Source organism: Talpa europaea (genome assembly GCF_964194135.1).
Source record: "Talpa europaea genome assembly, chromosome: 1".
Taxonomy (NCBI): domain Eukaryota; kingdom Metazoa; phylum Chordata; class Mammalia; order Eulipotyphla; family Talpidae; genus Talpa; species Talpa europaea.
The window spans coordinates 139,838,145-139,858,104 of NC_140073.1; the positions used below are offsets into that span (position 1 = coordinate 139,838,145).

General features: G+C 34.3%; 1 protein-coding gene across 5 annotated transcripts in view; it reads right to left on the bottom strand.

Moving 5' to 3' along the window:
- Positions 1 to 19,960, bottom strand: part of IKZF2 (IKAROS family zinc finger 2) — a gene marked incomplete at both ends in the record, with an annotated part of 157,474 nt that overhangs the window by 5,007 nt on the left and 132,507 nt on the right. For 4 of the 5 annotated variants that reach the window (XM_084231842.1, XM_084231843.1, XM_084231840.1 and 1 more), the window contains 2 exons: positions 1,171 to 1,314; positions 9,053 to 9,190. In XM_084231842.1, the coding sequence (XP_084087968.1) occupies positions 1,171 to 1,314; positions 9,053 to 9,190 (282 nt within the window). The remainder of the gene's footprint in view (positions 1 to 1,170; positions 1,315 to 9,052; positions 9,191 to 19,960) is intronic. The other variant, XM_084231841.1, reaches the window with a different exon arrangement.

A 19,960-nucleotide genomic window follows, 5' to 3' on the forward strand; every position in this document is an offset into this window, starting at 1 on the left:
AAAAAAAAGATATATTACCTAGGGCTGCAGGAAGGTCTTTGAGTATACTCCCAGGACTTTTAGGCTGTCCTAGTCTGAACTATGATCATTACAACTATCCTTTAGCTTTCTTTCAATGAGCTCTGTCACTAATATCTCTACCTAGTCTTAAGGTGATATTTTGGCCATTTGTGAATTCATCAATTTTACATCGAAAAGAAATCTCTAGAGTAACAGAAGTATCTTCTCCTCCTTGAAATAACCAAACAGAAGATTTTCTCCCAAACACCACTCAACCCATATCAGGATGTTCTACATACTCATCATACATACATACATACTGGTAGTATCTCTTCTAATATTTACCTAATACAAATTCTGTAATTATAAACACACATACAATTAATGACAATACTTTATGGAGAATCTCTACTTTTCATGCATTCTATCCTAAAAAGATGCTTTTTATATCTTCAGAGACAATTTAGGACTTACAGTATGCTGACTGATGCCAAATCTGAGTGTACCAAAGAATATCAAAGGGATAGGGGATGAAAAAGGGTCTAAATATATACTTAATCTTCTTGGTTCAAAATCATAGGCTGGATGAAAAAAAAAGCTCAAAATATAAACTACAGATCCAAATATGAAACATCTTGAATGTAGGTTGAGAAATATTTTTCTAATGCAGAGCTTTGGAGAAAAGAAAAAGATTTCTCTTCATTCTAGGTCAAATAGTAAAAGCATTAATATTACATAGGGATAACAGTTTAAAAACCTGGCACTATAGCAAATCAAAAATAGATTACAAAACTGGCTTATAGTCTACACCATTTCCCGTAAGTATTATTATTTAAATACCTGAGCATTTTACTTTTACAAGCTATTTCACTTCATATATCATTTCATCTAGAGATAGCAACTTACTACTATCAGCCTTCCTTTATTTCTCTTTTTTAGACCTATCCATGCCTAAGGATAGGTGTGTGTTTGTGTGTAGGTGTGTGTTTGTGTGTGTGATGCACGTGCATTGGCATAGACAAAAATGGAGCAAAGATGGGTCTTTACTTCATAAACTGAACTCTACCACATATATATTATATATATCATATATATATTTCATACATGAGAATATGCCTTTACTCATTAAAATCACCTTTTAAAAGAAATAAAAGCATCTGTAATGCTTACCCACAAACTTCTGTGGAGTGGAGCTTTTACGTTTTCCCATATTCCCCGCGAGCTTCTCTATAACAGCAGGTCTCTCAAAAGGCACCAGCGAAATATTGTTGTCCATAATAGGCTCTTGTTCCTTACAATCTTCCATAGGAGGTACTATAGAAAACCATGGAAAAAGAGCAATTTGATAATTTCTTCAACATTTTAAGAGAGATAAAGCTGGACTTTCCATCACAATATGTGTGACACAAACATTAAATAGTATATGTGAATACAAGCAAGTAGAACGAATAACCTCTGATATAAAAATGCACTACTAATTTTATATACACACAGATACACAGGATTTGTTGTTATCCGAGTCTCTCTCAGATGAAACACAAACTGTTGCGATTATTGGTAGCAAACACGTTCATCTTGTTTCTCATCTCATTCCTCTGAAAGTGTTTTTAACATTGATTAAAATCAATACTACTTTAAGACTGCACTATTCTCAAAGCTCTTGGAGTCTATTTTTCTAAAACAATTTAAGTCAGTCACCTTGTGTTGGAGGAAAGCTTAAGCAGACACACATGATTACAGCATAATATTTAACCATTTTTTTTTCACCCATCTATTTTTATGGAGCAGATTTCCTATTTGATGAGTTGAGTAAGCTGTTAGTCCTACTGGCAGTAGCTAATACCTGCACAAAGCGATCCAATTCTGAATATGGAAAGGGTAGCAGCTTTACAGCTATAATTTATTTTAAAAACAGTTCTTTAGCAGGATAAAAGAATCCTGCTCTTTTCTAAATTGGATTCCAAATCCAAGGTTTTCCTAATTAGCATATTTGCTCACTAAACTACTGTTCCAATTCATTTGACATAATCTCTCCAATGAGGCTCCCTCTTTGTTTCTTTTGCCTAAGTTCCATGGGTTAATGTATTAGTTTATAGATACTGATATTAGATATTGACATTAATAGTGTAGACAAAGAAGTTACAAAAGTTATTTCTGAATAAAATTACTGTCACAGGATGTTTAAGGGTAGAGAAACTACTGAGACACATCAGGTCAGCTGATTAAAACCAGTGTTGACAGGAAAGATCTTAACATATAACTTCTTGATTATTGTTGCTTTCTCCAATTCCACTGTGCCAGTAGTTTTGAAGCCTAATGGTTTCCTATCTTAGGAGAGTTTGACTTGCTCAGCATGCAATATAAAATGATTTCTTCTGCTCTTTTAACTTACGCATTCTCTTTTATAAGAATGGACACTAAAATAAAGTGAGAAAGCAAGAGACAAAAGTTAAAATTCAGTACACAATTTAGATGACCTACTTAATAACTAATATAGGTTGCCAATTTTGAAGACAACAAAAAATTGTATCAGAAAGGTTTTCCTGATTTGGACATGTTTTTAAAACACTGACATTCAGTAGAATTTGTAGGATGACCTATTGCAGACACAATGAATAACTAACTTGTGTATTTAACTTAGTAGTGGATGGGCCAGAAAAAAAAAATTAGTCTTTAGTCCCTATTTTATAAATGGTCGTCTGGCTGTAAATGGTAAGGGATTCTGTAATTGTTGGATATTAATTTGGAAAAAAAAATTCCAAGATGGGATTCAGAAACAAGGAAAACATTGAGTTTATTTCCTATAGAGATATAATTCATGATACTATCAAGTGCAAAAAGTATGCCCTGAAACATTACAAAAACATAATTTTTTTCAACAACAACTGAAATTTAAAAATATATACTTAAAAAGAAAGGCAGAGATGACCACAGAATTCAACTAAGGGCGGGACTAGAAAGGTCGAATGGCACTAGTGATGTGGCGAGGAACCATTGAATTAGATAGAGATCACAATCCAAGATCCAAAATGAAAGAAGGAAAGAAAAAAAAGTTTGTTGTAAATTTTGCTAAAAATGGGGTTTGCCCCCAGAATTGAATATACTAATTAGTTTTGAAATGAACAGTCCAAAACTTGACAGTTTTGTTCTAAGTCTCACCTTGAATTTTCATATTTGCACACAATTAACACTCAAAACGAAACCTGGGTGTGGGAACGGTCCCATACCACATCCACCTCAATTCAGATGATTTGTCCCAAGTTCAATGAAGCTCATGTGAACTGAAAACAATGACTTCGGCAGAGCTCTGGTCTAACTTCTGCTTTACAACAGCCCTTGATATATCAAATATTGATCTCGTTGCTACCATATCAGCAAAAAATAATAATAACTGATGTGTACCCTGTGATAAGCACTGTTTTAGGATGGTACATTTTTAATAATTCATTTAATTCTTCTAAAAAATACCTGAGATAGGTACTGTTACCATCTCCATTTTACAAATGGGGAAAACGAAGACAGAGATGTTAATTGATTTAGGGTTTATATCTATTTATCGGGGAACAGTGTTGAATCATGTTGATATGACTCCAGATCCTGTTGTATACTATTATTTGTAGACACTAGTTTGTGTTGACTTTTTATAAGCATGTTTGACATATGTATTAGGTCTACCATTGGGAAAAGATCTAATACACTTCTGAAATATGTAACTAATCTTAAATTTTGCTTTCATAAGTCTGGGTACAATGCGTCAAAATGTTTCTGCATATATATTCCTTGAAACACAAAAGAAAATCACTAACTCAAAAACACATCAGTCACATAGTGAGCCATTTATCTAGATTAAGAAAATATCAATATGCTAATTTCACCAGTTAGAGCACTTCCTAACCTGGAAGTATCTTTCTGGAACTTACTTTTGAAATCATAATGGGAGAAATATATACCTACATTATTTCATTATCTCATCACATTGATAATCCATAAAGAGAGAAATTTCTCTCAGCATAGCTATTTTTACTAGACAATCCACTCAAAACTCAAATTCCAAGATAATCTGGGGACTTAGCTTAGGTCACATGTCTACCTGCTAGCCAAAAGAGGGCAGAACACCTAGAATGAGTCCCACCAAGGGCTTCACTAACTGGGAGACAATACTCTAAGGGGAAATGGAAGTTTTGTTATCAAAAGGAGAAAGGTATGTAGAGTAGACAAAACAACAGATGTCTTCACAAATTTCCTCCATACTGTCGAATCTAAAAAAACCTATTCGTCTTAGTAATTTTCCTGACAACACCAGACAGTGCTGACATTTGCTTTGGCTTCTGTGAAATTACTCTTTCCATTTTCCCACCTTCTGCTCTTACTCATCTTCATGGCTTTTTTTTCCTTGTATTTTCTTTGCCTTCTAGATGTCTCACTCTAGACTTACCCACATAACCTTATAAAACCTTTTACTTCAGGTTACTATCTATATATTGATTGGTCCCACAACTTTATTTCCTATCCAAAACTCTCTTGAGAACTTGAGATCTATACATTCACTTCCTCCCAGTTTCACTTGGCTGTCTCTCACAGGTACCTAAAAGATATTATGTTCAAAAACTGAAATTTCTATTTTTCTACTTCTCATCTCAGTGACTGGTACTACTACATATCGGGTCATTCATATTAGACAACTGACAAATCCTACATTTCTTCCTTTCACCCAGACGTCTGACTTCCTTCTCCCCACCCCTTTTCCTAATATACACACATGGAGTTGTCAAGTGTTTAAAATTCTACATCCATAGTTTCCAGTCACTTAACATTTCTGCATATTTGAGGCAACTATATTCAATTCGACCAATCAGGAGATTGCTGTGATAGTCTACTGCATATGTTCTGATTCTTCTGATTTACCTCCCACATTTCTAGCAGTACCATATCAATGTAATAATGTTTTTAGGCTAAAATATTAAATTATTTGCTTAGTCTAATATGCCCTTGATGATTTGTTCACAGTCTGTTTCTCTCACTTTATCAACCTTCTGATTTTGCTTGCCCTTACAAACTAGACTCTAACTATACACAGCAGCTTGTGGGTCCTTAACCCACTCTCCTCTTTTAAACTTCTATTTTTTGACACTTGCTATTGTCTCTGCATGAAATACCCTTCTCCACTTATTTACCTAGCTATTTTGCCTTTTAAAGTGCCACTGAAACCATAACTACCCTAAAAATTCTTCTTGGACACCCAGAGTGGTTTGGATATCTATCTTCTGTGCCCTCATAATTCTTATCACACGATGCTCTAGCTCTTGGTTTACTATATTTCTTCCAATAATTGATAAGGGTATAAGCACTGAACCTTAGGGTAAGCACTGAATTTTTGCCTTTAATACCTTTTATGATGAGAGACAGATGTAATATTCAGTGGATGTTTACTGAATGTTTTTATGAAGAAAATGTTTCACCCAACAGGTTGACAAAGTTTACTAGAACATTTACAAATTTATTTACAGTTTATTACATTTATAGTTTATTACAAATAAACTGCCAACAAGTTCAAAGCATAAACTAAAGAATATATATGTTTTCTTGCTTTAAAGTTGGCTATCTTTTTTTTGTTCACACTTTCATTTTATCTTCCAATTGAGGGAAAAGATAATTACACCTTTGGTTTTGATATTTTTTCTTCAATCTGATAAAGATAACATTCAAATAAGATAATCTGCCATAAAGTCCAGTTTATTATCTTTTTTTTTCCAAAATTACACATGATGAATTCCCTCCCTTGTCATAAAACTCAAGAACTTTTCATTCTCCTCCTAAATATATATTCAGTTTTCTATCCTTTTCTCTTGTCCTTTCACCACCCTTCCTCAGATCCATCAGGTATCTACCTAAAGTCTACACTGGGGACTACACTTTTCTTTAGAAGACACACATTTGATCAAACCAGTGAAATTCAAAGATTGGATTATCACAAAAGGCTCTAGTATGCATCACACTCTACGAGTTCAGTTTCATTTTCTGCCACCCCTTTACCTCCAAACTATATTCAATGTCTTGGAATCTGTTGTTAATGTTATTTTATGTCCCCAAACCTTAGCCTATGGCAGTTTCTCTTGAACACATGTTCTCTGTGCATTGGCCCAATCTAAGCAATTTTTTTTTATTCTTATGTACAGCTCAAACACTGCATATGTGAAGTTTTCTTTGACTTTTCCAGATAGATCATTCTCATCAGTGCTACCAGAGAATTGTATAGACACATTTGTTAGAGCACTTGCGTCAATTTGTCTTAAGTATGTAAGTTACTACCAGGCTATAAGTATAAGAATGAAATTGTGTCAATTTACCTTTATTGCCCCACAATATACCACAGAATTTGGCATACAGCAAGACCTTAATAAATGTGCCCTGAAGTGAAAGAAAGCCTCCTGGAATCAGACACCTCCTTGTTAAAAGAGCCAACAAAGGGAAGAGTTTTGTGAAGGAGAGGCTAGAAAATGTAATTTTGGCAGATGTGAAAAAGAAAAAAAGAATAGTAATTAATTCACATTGCTAATAGCAACCCCAAAGATAACTCCCACACCTACCACTAAAAGAAAAAAGAAAAAAAAAACAAAACCCAGATGTAACAGGATATAGAGGGAAAGGGATAGGTAAGAATTTCACTGTGTGCATGTGTATGGGACAAGGTAAATATGAACTCTAGCAGCATCTGACCCATGTTTTTCTCATGGCATTGATCAATTCATACCTCATATGGTGAATTTCCCATTAAGAATTTTAACAAAAGGAACTGCTGGATCATATGGAAGCCCCGTCTTTAAAACAAGGGGGCGGGGATTGTATGGGGACTATCACCAAGATGAAAATATTGTGCAAAAAAAAAAAAAGATGTAAAATATATAAAATTAAAAAAAAAAGAGTTTTAACAAAAGGAAAGGAGATTAAGGATAATCTCAAATTATTAGTAGTACACAAGTAGGAAAAGCAGAGCATGAAGTGTTAGCATTAAGGTAAACTTATCTGGTTAAAACTACATATGATATTTAAGAACAAATACTTGGGTCTGTAAATGATATCAAAACATATCACTGCTCTGCCTTGGCTCTGCCCCTGTTGCCCAGGATTGGGTGTTTATCCCACTTTCCCCTGCTCTAGTCCAGCTTCAGTGCCATTTGTAAAGGTTCCTGTCCTTGTCATGGTTTGAGTAAAAATTTACCTATTTAAATTTTTTGTTAGTAGTTAATCTACAACTGGTTAATCTTCCAAAAGATAATTAAACATTGATTATATGTATGTAAACCTTACCTACCTATAACAACATAAAGTCTTTTAGGAGAGACTTTATTTCTTATTCAGGTAAGTATGCATAGAGTTTCATGATTAACTGTGAATGGGAAAAGGAATTAACAGAATTAATCAAATGTAAAAACAGCAAGGAGAGAACATTATGTGGAAAAACTAGTAGTGATGCCCTAAGATGTCTTTGGAAAACTTTGGCATGTGCCTACAGCCTCCATAGATTTCCCTGCCTCAAACTACCTCCAAAAAAACCACAATTTAATCACAGAGTGTGTTGTAGGCAAAAGAAATCTCAAATTCCAAAGTTAATGCTAAGAACAATGGAAAATTTACTATTCCTTAATATTTAATTCCCAGAAATGTAATAGTAAAAAGGGCTATTTATTGGGTATTTATTATACTTCCAAACACATTTAATTCTCACATCAAGTCTATGAGTGACACAGCAGAGTAGTTTTATTGGAGACCAGGATTCACTATTTTAACCCCTCTGCTCTAGATTCAGTACTATCCTCAAAAGTCCTAATAATCAAACTTATAATACCAAACTTACCAAGATTTAAGAAACAGACAGGTTTTTAACAAATATTAGATAACAATTTTAATAATAAAGCTAAATGGATTCACAATGATAAATGAAATCTATTTCTTTAGAGTATATAAATTACCTTCATTACAAAGAAATGCTTACATCACTCAGGATAATAAAAGAAATGCTTTAAATAAAAAAAATCCCAATACAACAACAAATAATCACATCATGTTCTATATAGTATGTAGTCTATGCAACAAAAACTCGACAAATAATCATGAACTGTCTGTACCTGTAAATCACTAGGTGGATAGTTTTATTTTTAAATGACTAGAAACTAGACTTTTGCTGGTGAATTTAATAAATACAGATGTTGATTTATAGTGATATAAAACATTTAATGTCATAAACAAATGTTACTTCAATAAAACTGTGACTATAGCATTCCATACTATATTTGGCAATATTAGTCAAACTTTTTTTAATGAAAGATATAAATGTATTAATACACTATGATTTTGTATGTATTTTTATTAATAATTAAATCAGCCAGTATAAAAATAAAATTAGTAGGACAAGAGAGAAATTTAAGGAACTGAAATTCATAACTCTCTGTTATAAGGCTGATTTACTAACATTAATAAGAGAATTACAGATTGATAGGGACTGCCTGCCCACCTGCTACTATGTATTGAGAAGATGTGGATGTTTTGCTTTTTGAGGAGGAAAGTGGTGTGCCTAATCGTGTTCCCCACACTTGTAGTAAGCGAATCAGTTTTTTCCAATTACATTACTATCGTTTACCTAAGAGAGCTGAAAATACACAAATAACCAATTAATTCTTCTAGTGAACCTATTGATTTATGTGGAACCATCTTTAATTATTTGGTGCAGCAGATGAAAGAGAAAACATTTCCTTCCTTTATTGTATTCAAGATCAACTGCCTTATGATTAGGCTAATTATGTTAATTCAGACAGGTGTTAAAAGAAATAATTGGAGAGTAGCACAAAAAAAACACAACATAGCTTGTTTGCAAAATATCTCAAAGCTTTACTTCTTTCAAATGCTTAAGAAGATAATCCCACACAAAGTTAATGATATCTGTTTTAAAATTGTTTTAAAGAGTGAGATTTTATCTTTATGCTGAAGGGTGGTAAGAACTCTCTAAGCCAGAAATTATAAAAGCAGTAGAGGGCTGAATGCCATTTTTACCCACCATGGTGACTCATGACCTGCCCAGCAGCCTCCATGCTGACATTCTGGAGATAGTTGTGGCAGCGCTCCTTGTGCTCCTCCAGTGAACTGCGCTGCTTGTAGCTTCGTCCACAGTAGTTGCACTTGTGAGGTTTACCCACTGTGAAGAGAGAGCTCAAGGTCAGTGCACTGTCAGTCTCACCCCAATCAAAGTTAACAGCTAACTTCTGACATTCTGGAGGAAGCATATTTATGCTTTTCGAACTTCAATCTCTTCCTCCTCCACATTCAGATTTAGGCAAGAAAAGATAACAAATTTCTACCAGACTAAAAGATAACCAAAAAAATAAGCAGTTTATACCCGTGTTGACAGGGGAAATACTGAATCAAATTCATGCTCTGACTGTATCCTAGATTATGAGGATCTGGTGATCAATCTTCAAATTATCTGATTCTTAACACTAACATTTACTCACACAATTCTCACAGTTTTGACTCATTCAAAGACAAATCAGAGTTGTCCTAGATACATAATAATAATTTATTTATCGGAGGGGGTAAAGATGGAATTTTACTGAAGAAAATTAAAAGGCAACAACTCTAGTTATCATTATTCACGGGTACTAAGAAAACTAAAAAAAAAAAAAATTAAAGTAATGAGCATAAGTACAGATAAAAGCAGAAACTTTCTCTTTTCTTTCCACCTTGGTAATAACTATTCACACATGCAAAATTTTACAGCAGTTAAGTAGATTCTCCCACATTAGCACATTCTTACATTACCAAGAATTAACTCACTAGGTGTTTTGAGTCAGGAGTATTAGTAATAATCAACTGAAGCCTGAACAGATTTTGTTATAGTAATATTTTCAGCACATTTCACATTCACAAGTAAGTTATCCTGTAATTAGCCAGGTGATCATATCTCTGTACACCTGGTAGACTTCTGTGATGCTCACAATCATTAAGGAAAAAAAAAAGAAAAACTTAAAAAATTAAAAAGAAATAAGACATTATGGGAAGAGGTATGTTTTAATGTATGACTATTGGCAAGGATATCACAGAGCACTATGATTCTTAATTCTGAATGGATATAGAAAAACAAAACAGCAGGTGATGTGTGGCAAAACACTCAGGAGTAAATCAGTGTGAATAAGGTCAACAACTCTCATTTGACTCACATAAGAACCATTTTTGATTGGCTGAGGACAAATAGACAACTTTTTTCATAGCCAAAGACAGCACCCTTAACTCCAGTCCACCTTAGAAGCCACACTACAACATGGTCACAAGCAGACCTGAACTGCCGTGGGAAGTCAAGGTATTTACAGCTGCATGAAAGTTTCACAATACTGACTAAACTAAAAAAAAAAAAAAAAACAAAACTTTTATATAACTAAAAGTACTTATTCATAATCATATTTTGAAGACCATTAAAAAAAAGCTCATTAAGCCAGGATTAGTTATTTCTAAATATGAGGCAAAATAACTTCTATTTTATCAGAACCAAGAATCTCTGGGAAGTGGAAACCAAGTGGTTATGTATGGTGTAAGGAATCTGTATCATTGAGAACATTAACGAATACAAGAAAACCGTTTTAGTAAAAAAAATTTAGACTAATATAAATATACTTACATGTCATTGTATTCCAATTCATCAGACTATAAAAAGTCTGGTTGCTCGCCCCATTACTAAATTTTGGGTTGCTTACTGATGCTTATTTAGAAATTAGTGATGAATTTTCAATGAACAATTCATTAATCAATTAATATTTGTTAAACAGACACTGCCGTTAACAACACACTGTGTTGTTAGTTCAGCTGTCCCTCTGTCTTCCCCTTATTAGTCCTGTCACATTGCAACTTATGATTCCTATGTATTTACTACTCATGGTGTTCCACACTCCGCTTCCTCTTAACTCCCGGCTCATATAAGGATGAACAGACACTATACATCTTACTGCTTTCAAAATCCATTTTTCACACCTCTCATTTTTTTTTTTTTTTAAGATTTATTTATTTATTTATACAAGCACTGGGTATAGTCAGAAGCACGGGAGGGTGAGAGAATTTACCAGAGCCAGAGTGGAGAGCAGAGCAGGCAGAAGTACACTGCTGAGGGGAGCAGCGGGCGGCAGGAGAGGTCTGCGCCCCATGTGGGACCCTCCTCCGGTGGCCTGGGAGCAACCGGGGATTGAACCGGCGCTGCAGAGGCTGCGGGCAGCTTCATAACCCAGCGCTCAACCGCTGCGCCACCGGGGAGGCCCTCACACCTCTCATTTTTTAAAGATTTATTTATTTATGCATACAAGAACTGGCTTACAAGCCAGAGGTGTGGAGGGTGAGAGGATTCACCAGAGATAGAATGGGGAACAGAGCAGGAAAATGTACTGAAATACACTGCTGAGGGGAGCAGTGCGGAGACAGGCGAGGTCTGCTGCGCCATGTGGGTCAGCTACCTGGCCAGGAATGGAACTCGTACTGCAGTGGCTGTGGATAGCTTCACAGTGTTGTGTTTAACCCCTTGTGCCACCAGGGAGCCCCCTCTAGCTCTCATTTTTAAAGTCTATCCTGTCTACTTTATCTTCGTCCACTTTATCTGTTTTTTTTTGATAATTTACATTTATTTTATTTTATATATTTTTACATCATTTTTCATTTTTGCACAATGTATGCATTTTCATCTTGGTTATATTCCCCATATAATTCCAACACCCCTTATTTTGACCCTAATCCCTCTTCCATAAGAGCCATTTTTGATAGGCTGAGGACAAACTTTTTTCATTGGCCCCGCAGTGTGTCTCTGGTTTATAGTCACTTGTTGATTTTGATTTGTTTTAAAACAAATTCTTTCTTCCTCATCACATCCTTGTTCTTGTTGAATAATTTGCATTAATTGTTCTGAAAGTATAAACTCAATGTCCCTACATACTAATCTGTATGACACTGCAGCAGTCCACATACAGGGTGAGATGCTAGATTTTGACACCTCATAACTATTCTAATCTCTATTAAATTTTCCCTGGAAATGCTCCGCCTTATCTTTCACATGTCTCATCTAATAACATATATATTAAAAGCATACAATGTACCAACACAGTGCTGAAGTTGAATGCACAATGGGAAACAAATTCTCATGGTGCTTTTTCTCATGCAACTGAAGTCTAGTGAGGAAGACAGTCACTGAACAAATATATATTGAATATATTACCAATTGTGTTAGAGTCTATGAAGCAAAAGAATAGTGTTAACATGGAGAACCTCATTAACTTGAGAAGGTTGAACAGGAAGGTCTGCCTGAGGTTGAACATTTAGGTTGATAACTAACTGAAGGAAACGTAGAAGTCAGATAATAGGGGGTAGGATGTAGGGTGGAGGAGTCAGTGTTTCAGGATTTCCAGGAACTGCCATCATCTCTTTCAATTGGCTCTCACGCACTTTGTCTAGATCATACCCTGACTACTCTTTTGAAAACTTATTTTCAAATATCATCAATAATCCTTGCCACATCTAATATGGCTCTTCTATCTCAAGGCCATTTTCTGTCAGTTCTTTGGTATGGCTTAAAAAAAAAGTTTATGAAAATATTGCTCATATTTGCTTCCAGTATATATTTAGTTGTAAATATGTACAACCTATTTCATATGATATATAAATAAGTTAATTTATATACCACGTATATTCATAGACCACTATTTACTACTTCCATTTTCATAAATATTATTATCATCATCTGAACCAATTTCATTCTGATATGAACAAAACATTTTTAAAAATTCACCCAAAACCTCAGATCTTCTAAGTCCAGGGGACTTTAATCAATTTTAAACAATCTTAATTTCTTTTCACAAGCAAAATTTTCATCTATCTTAAATTTCCTGGGCTCAGATTCTGCGTTCCCACTCACTGGAATAGGCAACTCTTTCCTACTGGACAAATATATATTTACCCTCAGATTTTGTTCTCAGTAATTCCCTGCTTTTCTCCCTAGATTAAGCCCTTACTTCTATAAAACATCCAAATCATGCCTGGAGTAATATCCCCATGCTTGCACTCATCATTTAAATATTTTGAAAATGATCTTGGTGAGCCTAAAGACAGAGTTCTCAGAGACCTCTCTCTATCCTCTCTGATACATTACCTAGGATTAATTGTATAGTAATTATCAATTTGATATCTATTTATTTTCCTAGTGCAAATAATAAGCTCTGTCATAAGGACAGAGATCATGTTTTACCAATTTTGAACTGACAATGCTTATAGAAGTTATTAAGTATAGGTGACATTCAATATGCATGCACTTCAAACTCATACTTTCAAATGGCATTTTAAGCATTGCCTCATGCAAACTACATACCTGAAATTATCTTCTTCCAGAAAATGATTTCTTTATTCTGACCTGTGCTAGTGTTCCCACCGTTTTAATTATCCAGATGCAAAAAAAAAAAAAAAAAAACCTATCCAGACAGTCACTTTTGTTGCCTCTTACTTTTCCCTACATTCAAATGATTGCTAAATTAATTTTTTTTTTTTCATTTCCAAAAAGGTGATTTACTTGCCTCCACCAAACCACCCATGTCCATACTCCATGTGCCTCCATATCCTACCCCCTTTTTCCTCTGGTAACCATTATCTCCTTTTTGCCAAGGTCAGATTTTTATTTCTCTTGTTGTTTGCATGTAATTAGTTTTTTTTGGCATTTATATTCCACAAATATGAAACCATCCTATATCACTTTTTGGCTGATTTCACTCAACATAATCACTTCAAAGTCCATCCATGTTCTGTTAAATGTCTCCACTTCACCTTCCTCACAGCAACATCATACTCAATGAATATATTCACCAGTTACTCTATCCATTCATCTGTTGAAGGGCACCTGGGTTCGTTCCATGATTTGACAACTGTAGAGTGCTGCTATGCACATAGGTATAGCTAGATCTTTTCATGTTCAGTTGTTCATGTTATTTGGATAGACATATAACAGTGGTATTGTTAGTGCCAATGGAATTTCCATTTTTATTTCCTTGAGACATCTGCATACCGTTTTCAATCGGGGCTGTATCAGCTTACATTCCCATCAACAGTGGATAAGAGTTCCTTTTTCACCTCAACCTCTCCAACATTTGTTAATTCCATTCATTTTTATATGGGCAGTTCTCACAGGAATGTGGTGGCATATCAGTGCAGTTTTAGTTTGCATTTTTTTATAAGTGATGTTGAATATCTTCGTATGTCTATAAGGCCATCTGAATGTCTTCTTTAGAGAATTGTCTATTGAGACCTTTTGCACATTTTTTAATTGAGTCATTTGGTTCTCTGTTGTTGAGTTGTATAAGAACCTTGTAAATTTTAGAGATTAACCCCTTTTTGGAGGCATAGTATGCAATAATTTTCCCCTATTCTGTAGGTTGCCTTTTTGTTTTTGTGATGGTTTCTTTTGAGGTGTAAAAGCTTTTAAGTTTGATCTATTTCCACTTGTTTATTTTTTATTTTTTTCCCTTGTTGTTGGGGTTTTATTCCCAAAAACATCTTTATGGTACATGGCCTGTAGCATGTCCCTATACTTTCTCTCAAATAATTTATGGTTTCAGTTCTTATGTCCAAATCTTTAATCCATTTCAAATGTATTTTTGAGTATGGTGTTAAATATGGGTCTTGCTTTATTTTTTTTGCATGTGGCTACCCATGATTCCCACCATTTATTAAAAAGGCTGTCTTATCTCCAGTGTGGTCTTAATTCCTTTGTTGAAAATTAGCTGTCCCTATTTATAATGGATTTATCTGTGGGCTTCAGATTCTATTCCATTGGTCTGAGTTTCTGGTTTTGTTCCAGTACCACACTGTTTTGATTACTGCTGCTGTGTAATATTTTTTGAAGTCATGGAGTATGATACCTCCATTTTTCTTCTTTTCTATCAAGATTATTTTAGCTATTCAGTGACTTTTGTGATTCCATATAAATTTGGTAATTGTCCTTGGTATTTTAACAGATAATGATTAAATCTGCAAATTGCTTTGGATAATATAGCCATTTTAATGATACTAATCTATCCTACCCAGGAGAATGGGCTATCTTTCCATTTCTTTGAATCTTATTTCCTTTACTAGTTTTGTAGTTTTCATTATACAAATGATTGTTAAACTCTATATACTCCCAACTCATTCATTTTTTTTTTTTTCCAAGTTCATTCCTCCTTTTCATTCTCACAACCAGTATCCTAGTTCAAGTTTTCATTATCATGGGATAGATAAATACACTTTATATCACCTATTCTCTCCTTCCCTTGTGTAATTATTTTACTTCCCTTATCAACTTTCAATGGCTCTTTTGCTGAACAAAATCCAAATCCCATTATATCCAGCACCCTATACTATAAGTGCCAAAGATTACATCCATCTTCTACAAAAGGAACTGGCTAAAATTAACTTGTGCTTATACACTTCTGAGTCTTGGTTCTTTCTGGAATGGCTCACACAATTTCTACCTCTTGAAATCCCAGTCACCTTTCTACTCCCAGCCTCTCACACTACATTACATTCAAAAGTGATCTTTCTTACTAAAAACATAATTCTGTTGGCCTTCATACTTAGGAAACTTAAAATATTTAATCTTATATTATTTGTGTCTATTATTTATTTATTTTTATCTCCCAGGCTAGATTGTGATCTTCTTGATACAATGGAGTGATGTCTTACTTAACTTTGTAACTTCCAAAGAGTTTAGTACAGTGACTTGTTCACAGAAAGAACCAGTAAGTGGAGGTTTAAAAAAATGTCTGTCTTACTTTTCTCTCAGTTGTTCTGAATTTATTTCTAATCTTAAAAACAGTATATCCAGGGCCTCCCTGGTGGCGCAGCGGTTGAGTGCTGGGTTGCAAAGCTGCCCGCAGCCTCTGCAGCGCCAGTTCGATCCCCGGCTGCTCCCCAGCCACCGGAGGAGGGTCCCACCTGGCGCGCAGACCTCTCCTGCTGCCCGCTGCTCCCCTCAGCAGTGTACTTTGGTCCTTCTGCCTGCTCTGCTCCCTGCTCTGGCTCTGGTGAATTCTCTCACCCTCCCGTGCTTCTGACTACCCAGTGGCTTGTATTAATAAATAAAAAATAAATAAATAAATCTTAAAAAAAAAAAAACAAAACCAGTATATCCATGCAGACAATTTGAAAATAATTCACAAAATAACTATTACCACTCAGATAACTATTTTTAACCCTGCTGTATCATACTCTTGTATTTTTTTTTTTATGTGTGCAAAGATATTTTGTTAAGAAGTTGGGTCCTTTTATATATTATTTCATAATCTGTATATTCTACTAAGCAACATCAACATTTCACTTTATGAAATAATTATTTTTGTTTTTGCTGTTAGGTTAACAATTGTTTCAAGATTCTAGAGTTCTGGTGATACTGAATTATTTAGTTTGCTGAGCATTCTTGCTTCTCTTTTTTTACCTGAACAAATACTTTTCTTTCTAAAATATATGCCCATATTTAGAAAAAAAGAAATAGTCCTATAGGGCATTAATACATCGTCTTCTTCCCACCTACTAGCTAGTCATAATCTATTTCTCTGTCCAATTTTTTGGAATTTCTATTAGTTTGATGTTATACCTTCTAGACAAATTCTTTATATTTCTTATTCCTCCTCCCCATCTCATGCTGACTATTGTTTTACTGTTAGAAAAACTCACTTTTTCCTTTGGATCTTTCTGCTAAATGATTCTGGCTATCATACATTTTAATTTCTGAGTTCTTTCCTTTTCTTTTACTCTTTTTTTAAAAATAGCATTATTCTAATGTATCCCCCATGGGTATAATAACTCTCTTCTATGAGCAAAGCTTTTAAAAAAATTTCTTGCCTCTCCAAATTGTTTTCTCTGACGTGTGTGTGTGTGTGTGTGTGTGTGTGTGTGTTAGTTCTTATATCTTGAATTCTCCCTTAAATTCTGGTACCTGACTATTTATTGTCCATTCACGTCTAACACTGAGGTACTAAAAGGCAGACTCATAATTTATGACACAGGTGATGCTTATAAACTACTGGTGAACTACTGCAGAGTGACCAGGTAACCTTTTTATGTTCAGACTCACCAAAAGCAGTAATCAGTTCTTTTTTCTGGTACCATTCATTCCCTTAAAGATGATGCCTCCAATTTCCAATCCCAAAGGAGATACAAAACTGGATATTAGTATTTTGGAAGTAAGGCAAGTGACGGGGCCACGGAATCAACATTCAAGTGCAGTCTTTTACATAATTTCCCTGCTTTAAATTCTTTTCTTCATACCCTCTAATTTTCTTGGAGTCCCTAAGGCAAAACTTCCCCAATTCAGTTTCTCAAGGAATAAACATTTATTTTCCTGTAAGGGAGAGGGAGAGGATTATTTGGCTGCTGTAGAGTCAGAGAGTGTCTCTGTGGTCTGTTTTGTATACAGATGTTGAAATCCCTTTATATTTAGTCCAAAACTTCATCCCTGCCTTCAACAGTCCTGTTTCCTCCAAGTCCAGTGATTTTTTCATGATTCTCTGGCCAATGAGCTTATAACTCACCCGTATTCCCCGTTATGATCATTAAAGGTTCTAGAGTCTCTTTTGCTTAAGTCTGTTCCCACCCTTTTCTTTATCTGCTTTTCATCATTTTCTTGGCTCCTATACTTTCCTTTGGCATTGCCTTTGATCTTATAGGTTTATACTTCTGTAAGTGTCTACTATGACTGCATGGAGTTTTAAGAAGAGATAGGTGTAGATTTTTATTTCTCAGGTCTTAACATAAATATACACCATTCTATTGGTATGGTATGCATCTGTAAGAAGGTGCCATAACTTTCCATTTTAATAAATAAGAGTCTGAAAAATTAGAAAAGTTTTAATCATCAAAAAAGTAATCACACATATATAAGATAATGGGATTTGTGGAAGGCAAAACTGCACTCTCAAACTGTCTATTTATTTGTCTATTATAATACCAAGTTCCCTGTCTATAGTCAAACATGCTTTAGCTTAACCATTTGTAACACTACTCAAAATCTGAGCTGTAGGCTACGCATAGTAGAACTAAAGTGCTAGTTAAAATTAGATTCTTAGGTACCACGTTGGACCTAGGATTTCTGGAGTGATAACCTAAAGTCTACATGTTACATGCCTACATCTGCTTCCCACATGGTTGCTTAGATAATGAAGTTGAAAAATACTGGCCTTACAGAATTCAATAAATCACTACATTCTCTAAGTCTTTAACAGATTTGAAATTTTATTTTAAGATGAAGACTATTTCCCAAAACCCTACTAAAATGATCTTAAATTGTATTATCAAAGAAGGTAAAAATTGACTTTGCTTTATAAATATTTTGGGCGTTAACATTTGAAAATATGGATGAAGCAACATTCATTACTGAAAATAGTACTTATAAGTATTCATTATGGTATGGGAGTTTACTACTGTGTGTGGATTACACATTTTGAGGACAGTGATACAGTTTCAACTGAATATCACATCAATTCTACTTCAAATTGACCTCTGTGCCTGAATTGTAAAATTCAAATCAAAAAAGCTATACTGTCCAATATTTCTTAGGTTGCAAGTTGAGCTGCTGCTATCTCCTTTAGAAGGCTCTATTGTGTTAACTTCACATTAGAAAGAACAGCATGGAAATTAATCATCTCCACTAGTAAGAGATACATGGTTTGCAGAGTGTTGATTGTGGGAGTCTGTATTTCCCACTTCCCACAACACCACATTAAGTGCCAATTGGAATATGTTGTCAAGAACACATCTCAACTATAACTGCGAACTTGTAGAGAAAAGACAGAGAGAGGTTGGGAAGAGAAAAAGTTGTTTTAGAGTTGCCACTTTCCTAACTCGATAAATTAAAGTATGGTTCAACCACATGATAATAGTTTAATGTTGGCATGTTCAAAGGCCATTTTCTTCACAAACAATTCTGAGATATAATACATGCAGATTTTATTTTAAAATCAGATATAGTGAGGTATAATTGACAAAACATCCACATGCTTTATGTGTATAATTCAAGCTATGTGGAAGTATGTACAAGTTGTGTAACTACCATGCAATTAAAGTATAGAACATTTCCATAACCCTAAAACATCCCATCTTGTTTCTTTGCATCAAGTCCCTTCCCCACGCACAATGCTGGTGACCAGTGATCTGTTTTACGTCACTTCAGTTTGCCTTCTGCAGAATTTCTTATACATGGGATCATGAAGTTTTTGTGTCTGGTTTCTTTCACTTCAAATAATAATTTTGAGATTCATATTGCTAGTTTTTATTGCAGAGGAGTATATTATTGTGTGATTGATTATACCACAGTTTGCTTATCCATTCACTAGATTGTTTCTAGTTTATGGCTAGGAATAAAGCTTCCACAAACAGCAAGACTTTGTGCAGACATATATGTTTTCAATTCTCTTGGACAAATACTTGGAAGTGGGATTGCTGGATAAGTATTTGATTATGTTTATAAGAAGCCACTTAACTTTTTCCAAAATGGCAGCATCACTGTTCATTTTCACTAACATTAGAATTACATTTGTTTAACATGCATGCCAACAGAATATAGTCAATTTTTTTCATCTGACCCATGATGAGATTGATCTTTACATCACGTGCTTATTTGCTATTAGTATATTTTCCTTAGTAAAGTATCTGTCCAAATCTCTTATTTTTTTATAGTCATCTGTGATCTTATTATTAAGTTGCAGGAGTTCTTTATATATTCTGAATGTCTTTTATCAGATATATGATTTCCAAATATTTTCTCTAATATTTGCCTCCATTATTTGAGGTTTTTTTTTGAAAATCATTTTTTTTGCTCTTTTAAGAGCAGAATGTTTAATTTTAATAAAATATGTTTTTGAATTTATTGAAACAAATTTATTGGGATAATTAAGTCATAACATAAACGCAGAGTAGA